At 43.2% G+C, this 8,053-nt stretch overlaps 1 protein-coding gene across 1 annotated transcript; it reads right to left on the bottom strand.

The window, feature by feature from the left end:
- Window positions 1-946: 946 nt before the first annotated feature.
- si:dkey-3h3.3 (uncharacterized protein LOC100144568 homolog) lies at window positions 947-6,851 on the bottom strand. Its single transcript, XM_034541869.1, has 4 exons — window positions 6,497-6,851; window positions 2,304-3,305; window positions 1,313-1,530; window positions 947-1,219 (listed from the first exon to the last, which is right to left on the bottom strand). Exons 1-4 carry the CDS (start codon window positions 6,665-6,667, stop codon window positions 1,150-1,152), a joined length of 1,461 nt encoding a protein of 486 aa, XP_034397760.1. The 5' UTR covers window positions 6,668-6,851; the 3' UTR covers window positions 947-1,149.
- Window positions 6,852-8,053: the final 1,202 nt, after the last annotated feature.

The raw sequence follows: 8,053 nt of genomic DNA, 5'->3' as shown, positions 1-8,053 counted from the left end.
TTATTACTCATTGGATTTGAAATGATGAAACTGAATCTGTACAAATTGACCATGTGAAGGTGGAGATCCACCAGATTTCAAAAGGACCGGCCGCTACTTGGATAAACTCTCACATTGAGAATCTTAGCGTTACAAGTGAAAGGTGGAGCTTTTAATTGTAATATGCCAGTTTGACCAGTCCCTGCCCCATCCCGTTAGTTTACAGTGTTACGTGCCCTCTCGCAGACATTTTGAGCCCTTTATGAACCCTTTCAGTGAGTCCACATTTCTGCAGACTTTGCCAAAGGAAATGACCCACAATTCATTGCATTGTGACGTGAAACACAAAGTTACCAGTGGATGTGAAAAGAAGATAAAGGAGGGCACGTGGGTGTGAAGCCTGACATTTGAGAGGAAACATTAATGTTTGAAGATGGTATGCAAACATTTCAGGTTGTTATTGAAGCTGTTTTAAAAAAAAATTCTAGACACTAGATGTTGGCAAAATGTAGTGAAATGATCTGTTTCAACCAATATTTTACCATTTCAGCCGTACATGTTTACATCTTGATCTTTTAACTGGGCCTTTAGTCCATGAACATACACTCATATTTTGCGATTTCTGCCTGTTTAATGTGACTTAACACATAACATAATATTTAAAGTAAAAATCAAAACATTACCAGAAACCTGTAAAACCATTAGACGCATAACCGCAAACACAGAAGCAAACAAAGCTTCATGTCTGCATCAAATAACCAAAGAGAAAATGTTTGATAAAATAGGCAACCCACAAAGACCTCCTGTCAATGATGGTGACGTTAAAGTAAGTTGGTCTTCCCTTATCCCCGAGACGATTTAATACAACTCAAATATTTCAGAAATTGAATAAGTCAATAATATGAGTGGGTGGACACAACGAAGATTACACATCAGGACTAACAAAGAACTTTCAACAGACAAATAGGAATGTTCAAATATAGTTTAAAAAATCATTGTTCAAACAAGAAAATTCCAAACATGAATGAAACTAAATCAATTGGCAAACACTGATCCATAATAACACAACCGGAGTAATTATACAAGTCAACTATGGTTGATGGGATATATTCAAATATATTAAGCTACATAAAATTACATGAATTATCACTCCTGGTTTTTTGAGACGCTTCATTCAATTCCCTTGGCTTTCAGTTCATCTTGAACTCGGCTGAGATAATCGGCATCTGGGTATCCATAGCTGCGAGCACGAAAACAGAGCAGAAATTCAGTGACTTTACACGGACAGTTTCTTAGTCATGATGAACATCAAGAAAATGAGACTCCTCCTTACCGAGTTGGTCCTCCATGTGTTGACGTTTTGTGGTGAATATCGTTCCATGTGACCATGTTGTTCCTGCCGCTGGTGGTGGACTGACCAACCGTGAAGATGAGTTTCTGATCGAAGGCCCGCCTCAGCAGCGCCAGGGTCCTCCTGCCCTCTGAGGAGTCTGGGAGATAGGCGACACGGTACGTACCTTCGTACGGCTGACGGGGGCTTGGATGCTCATCCTGCGGGCAGACGGGAGAGAATTCTCGGCCTAATGCTGGGAAATGTTGTTATGGGCTCTCCAGCCCATATAGTCATAAATGAGCACAAAAAACACGAGGCTGTCGAGTCAAGCATTACGCGAGATTAGCGAGACGGATGCAGAGATGCACATCAACACAAACACAAACCGAATATATTAATCTCCTGGCAAAGATAACTAGTTGGACTCCAAAGCTAAATTTGGAAAATATCATTAGGATTAAAATGAACTAGTTTCACTGGCTTTATCTTTTTCTGGGGCTATCAACCACATCTCACAGTCTTAATCAATGAATGGAGTTGACTGAGTTGTCATCACGTGAACCAAGTCGGTCTTAAGGATGAGATCTGAATGGGCTGGGTTGGTGGCAAGTACTGACTCTGTAACTTGAAGACGAGATACTCCAACGATGCAAGACTCTCACTGGGATGCTTCTGGTTGTCCCAGATAACACCCCCCCCCCCCCCCCCCCGATGGTCCCCTGTAATCATGTGACTGACGTTCTATTCTTCAACGATGCCAACTGAGACAACTCCCTTCGCTGATTCACACTGCAAGATGCAATCAAAAGCCCCTGGAAAAGCTTTTTTTATTATTTGATAAGGGACAGTGCACATTAATATAAACATTTCATAAATGTGCCAGAGTTAGCCAAGAGGCTATTTTTCATCTGTAGTCCCAAGCTGGTAAATACCTTGAGTTCAGTTCCATTTAGTCATACATGTTTGGTCAGTGTTGTACCTCTAGCCTTACCTTTTGGATGCCACTTGGAATGTAATAACAGATCGTTATCGTTCCGTATTTCTCATATCCCGGCAAAGATGAAGCGTTTGTGTTGACCTCCATTTGGCCTCCATCGGGTTGCGTCCCTGTCAGAGCGCCGTACAGCTCTCCGCACGTCGGGCACACGGGCTTGTAGTCAAAAGCTCTTTTCAGACAGCTCTTGCAGAACGAGTGCTTGCACCGCAGAGTCTCTTTCTCTGTGGTTTCCATTGGCTCTATGCAGATTGGACACAGGTCCTCTTCGGGGCCCTTGCCGCACACAGATGACGAGGTCCCGCTGCTTGGAGTGTTTGCTGGAGCTCCGTCCACCGGACTCTTGCTCGAGCTTGGCGTACTTTGCGAAAGGAACTCTTTCAATTTAGCAACGTGCACAAAGGGCCCCGTCACTGTTAATTCGCCTCCGTTGCGGTCGTGTTCAAAAAGGAGGTCCGGAAATCTCTTCCACAGGTCTTTGTGGTTGTGCTGCGGACTAGCCGGGAAGGACACCAGCTGCAGGTCGGACGCAGTTCTCTGGTAGAATGTGACGAATCGCTGCCTGACTAAGTCAGCGTGTACAGGGAGCGAGGAGGCGTTGCAGGATCGGAAAATCACCCGCGCCGTGCTCCTGGAGTCGTGGTGCCCTGTTCCAGGCTCATGCTGTGTTTCAATGGAAAAATTGCTCCCTTGAATTTTCTCAAGTTTTTCTGCTTGTGTTTTCTGAATGTAGGCCATGACAAACCCGGATACATCCACAGGTTTGACGTGAGGCGAAGCGTGTTCCACTTGCGGGCGGGTTTGTCTACGCGCACCAGGATCGGCACGATCCATCACCTCTGACAGTCTGGTCGAGAGGTTCTCCAGTTCCTCAAAGGTTCCTCTCACCGTGTAGCCGGATGTTTTCTTCTCTGAACTGTACGATTTAAGAATCTTCTCTAATCTCACAGGGTCTTTGAAATACTCTTCATGGACGATGACACTGATGTCTGTGATGAACTGCAACGAGACGGCAAAGTTAGCTGTTATCTAAACGATACTTGCTAAAATGCTAGTTCTGGGGTTGAAGTTATTACACTAAGTTATTTCAAAACTGGTTTCATAGAACTGTTGAGTGCAGCAGGAACGAGTCTTAAAACCAGGAAATGAGTCTGCATTTTTCTCTTCGCTTTTGTCGAAGGAACTAGTGTGATACTAACTTCCTGGTTGGCCTACAAAAACATCATCCCTGTAGCACTCTATTACACAGCAGAAGTGTGCACGGACATTAAAGGAATATTCAATATAATGAGCTTGTAAACAGATGTTCTGATAAGGGATAGGTCAGGATTTACGAATAGTCATTACAATATAAAAATAATTAAATTGTTTATGCTGAATTCTCCTCGATGGACTGGCGGCCTGTCCAGGGTGTCCCCTGCCTTCGCCCTATGTCAGCTGGGATAGGCTCCAGCGCCCCTGTGACCCTAATGAGGATAAGCGGTATTGAAGATGGATGGATGGATGATTGGACACACTCATTACAGTTCTGCAAAAGCCAGAGATACCAGACGTTCAAGGTGAAAATTACAAATGACCTCCTAATTGCATCAGATAAAGGACTCATCTGTGTACTGGTCTTGTTAGACCTTAGTGCTGATAAAGGACTCATCTCCGTACTGGTCTTGTTAGACCTTAGTGCTGATAAAGGACTCATCTCCGTACTGGTCTTGTTAGACCTTAGTGCTGCGTTCGACACCATTGATCATGACATCCTATTACAGAGACTGGATCAGTCGATTGGCATTTCAGGTACTAAGTTGGTTTAAATCCTATTTATCAGATCGATCTCAATTTGTATTTGTAAACGATGAAGCCTCAATGACCACCAACGTTAATCACGGAGTTCCACAAGGTTCTGTGCTTGGACCAATTTTATTTACCTTATATATGCTTCCTTTGGGCAACATTATCAGGAAACACTCCATAAACTTTCATTGCTATGCAGACGATACTCAATTATATCTATCGATCAAACCAGAGGAGACCAACCAGCTCGCTAAAATTCAAGAATGTCTTAAAGACATAAAAACATGGATGACCTGCAACTTCCTGATGTTAAACTCAGACAAAACTGAAGTTATTTTACTCGGCCCAGAACACTCCATAAACTTTCATTGTTATGCAGATGATACTCAATTATATCTATCAATCAAACCAGAAGAGACCAACCAGGGCTATTCTGCTCTTCTTTGTTTGTTTGTCAAATATAACAAAAGAAAGTATCCAAAATCCAACCCTAGCTTTAATATGTTTAATATCATATGTGACACCATATTAGATCCAAATATTTGGAAACAAAAATGATATTCAGCCACTAACATTTATTGCTAATTAATGTCTGAACAATACTGTGACTGCAATATTGATTCAGAATGCACATTTTTACAATTGACTAATTTTCAGTTTTGAAGGGAATTATGTTTGACCTTAACTGAAACCAGTGAATAAAACAGTTAACTGTTTTTCCCCTGCATTTGCATTTATGTAAATATATATTTTTTGGACTAGTGTAATTCAAGTCTTGGAGAGTAATTCATGTTTTCAGGTGGGGATTCAAAATGTTGGCATTAAAACCTAAAAAAAACCTCAAATCAGAAAAACCTGAGAATTAGGACGACTCGGATAGCCAATAGTTTATTCTTATCATTAGAATTAGAAATAACAACAGGACGAAATCTTAACACTATGAGTTATAGCCCTTACTTTTAAACACATGACGGCCCACATAAAAAGGGTTCAGGGTAACGATTCATTACTGGCACTCATAAAAACGGGCCAGCTTTTATTTTGAAAGTCCGACGGCAATATCCGAAACCTCATTTCGTTCACTTCCGGCCATACTTCGAACATTTTCTCCCCGTAAATAAACCTCTCGTTTTAGCTCGCTTCAGAGTTGAATAGAGAGAGGTCGATTCACAGCAATATCGTCTTTTTCAGGAAAAACCAACACAGACTAGCTATGAGAAGTCCCACCTAACGCCACAACTTCTCCCGGTAACGTTAGCTGGGCACACAATTTACCCGGTAACGTTAGCTAGGCACACAACTTCTCCCGGTAACGTTAGCTGGGCACACAATTTACCCAGTAACGTTAGCTAGGCACACAATTTACCCAGTAACGTTAGCTAGGCACACACTTTACCCGGTAACGTTAGCTAGGCACACACTTTACCCGGTAACGTTAGCTAGGCACACACTTTACCCGGTAACGTTAGCTAGGCACACAACTTCTCCCGGTAACGTTAGCTGGGCACACAACTTCTCCCGGTAACGTTAGCTGGGCACACAATTTACCCAGTAACGTTAGCTAGGCACACACTTTACCCGGTAACGTTAGCTAGGCACACACTTTACCCGGTAACGTTAGCTAGGCACACACTTTACCCGGTAACGTTAGCTAGGCACACACTTTACCCGGTAACGTTAGCTAGGCACACAACTTCTCCCGGTAACGTTAGCTGGGCACACAATTTACCCAGTAACGTTAGCTAGGCACACACTTTACCCAGTAACGTTAGCTAGGCACACACTTTACCCGGTAACGTTAGCTAGGCACACAACTTCTCCCGGTAACGTTAGCCGGGCACACAATTTACCCAGTAACGTTAGCTAGGCACACACTTTGCCCGGTAACGTTAGCTAGGCACACACTTTACCCGGTAACGTTAGCTAGGCACACAACTTCTCCCGGTAACGTTAGCTGGGCACACAACTTCTCCCGGTAACGTTAGCTGGGCACACAATTTACCCGGTAACGTTAGCTAGACACACAACTTCTCCCGGTAACGTTAGCTAGGCACACAACTTCTCCCGGTAACGTTAGCTGGGCACACAACTTCTCCCGGTAACGTTAGCTGGGCACACAACTTCTCCCGGTAACGTTAGCTAGACACACAACTTCTCCCGGTAACGTTAGCTAGGCACACAACTTCTCCCGGTAACGTTAGCTGGGCACACAACTTCTCCCGGTAACGTTAGCTGGGCACACAACTTCTCCCGGTAACGTTAGCTGGGCACACAACTTCTCCCGGTAACGTTAGCTGGGCACACAACTTCTCCCGGTAACGTTAGCTGGGCAACCTGTTTCTGCTCTGGTATCTCATCGCCCGCTGCAGCCCGCTGGTCGTAATGTCCTCTCCGGGACCTACCTCCATACTGCTGGTCGTCCTCGCACCGGGGGACAGCACCGTGTTGTTCCCGCACAGCCGCGCCGAGCTTACTGGGGAACGGCTGCGTTGTTTGCGTTCACTTTTAGGTTCAGCCTGTTCGTTGTGTTGGAGCGACCCCTGCCGGCGAGCGAGTGTATAACACCCCAACATAACAGCTACCAATAGTCAGTCAGTTGTAGGGTATTATCACACACGCACACACACGTGCGTTCTTCACTGTACTTGCACTTTATAGTACGTCATACTTGCATACATACTTGTATACTACATTTCGGAGGGAGATGTGCTCTTGACAATGACCTGTGTTGGATTTTTCTTTTTTAAATGCATGCATATGGGTTATAATAAGATAATTGTTTTCTTTTGAAATTTCTAGAACACAATAATCTGAATATATCTTGCAAAGACTAAACTATCCCCACTCTTAAAAAAGAAGTGAATTACAACTTTACAACACCACACACATATAGTTATGTATATATGCCCTCTGCACATTGTTGTACTAAGTATAACATACTTTTATCTGAAGACTCTGGTATTTACAATATCAGCTTGCTGTAAATATAGACGACTGCAGTGTGTTTATTTCGTATACGTGGTATATAGTATGTGTCCGACTACCTGGACATGAATGTTTTTATTTATCTTTGAGTGGTATTTTATTGTTTGCTACATTTGTTATTAAATGATTGGACGGGGCCCTATTTCTTGTACCTGGCTAACGTGGTTAGCAGGATAGTTTTCCGGATGAGATTACACAGCAAGCACATTTAAAGAATGAGGCACTTAAAATGAGCCGATACATTTTCCCAACACTGATGCTGCGTTGAGAGCAGATTCATGAAAGTCAATGCAGACGAATGGATGTGAATAAAGAGGATGTTCATCCACTTATCTAGACGTAGTCAGTGAAAGTCCCCAAGCTGTGAGTACTGAAGTCTGGTTCAACTATCCTGATTACTGAAGTCTGGTTCAACTATCCTGATGACTGAAGTCTGGTTCAACTATCCTGATTACTGAAGTCTGGTTCAACTATCCTGATTACTGAAGTCTGGTTCAACTATCCTGAGTACTGAAGTCTGGTTCAACTATCCTGATTACTGAAGTCTGGTTCAACTATCCTGATTACTGAAGTCTGGTTCAACTATCCTGATTACTGAAGTCTGGTTCAACCATCCTGATTACTGAAGTCTGGTTCAACTATCCTGATTACTGAAGTCTGGTTCAACTATCCTGATTACTGAAGTCTGGTTAAACTATCCTGAGTACTGAAGTCTGGTTCAACTATCCTGATTACTGAAGTCTGGTTCAACTAACCTGATTACTGAAGTCTGGTTCAACTATCCTGTGAACTGAAGTCTGATTCAACTATCCTGATTACTGAAGTCTGGTTCAACTATCCTGATTACTGAAGTCTGGTTCAACTATCCTGATTACTGAAGTCTGGTTCAACTACTGAAGTCTGAAGTCTGGTTCAACTATCCTGAGTACTGAAGTCTGGTTCAACTATCCTGAGTACTGAAGTCTGGTTCAACT

This window comes from Cyclopterus lumpus, chromosome 9 (assembly GCF_009769545.1).
Source record: "Cyclopterus lumpus isolate fCycLum1 chromosome 9, fCycLum1.pri, whole genome shotgun sequence".
Classification (NCBI taxonomy): Eukaryota; Metazoa; Chordata; class Actinopteri; order Perciformes; family Cyclopteridae; genus Cyclopterus; species Cyclopterus lumpus.
The sequence above is the reverse complement of the archived record's forward strand: the minus strand, read 5'-3'. Positions and strand labels throughout refer to the sequence as shown.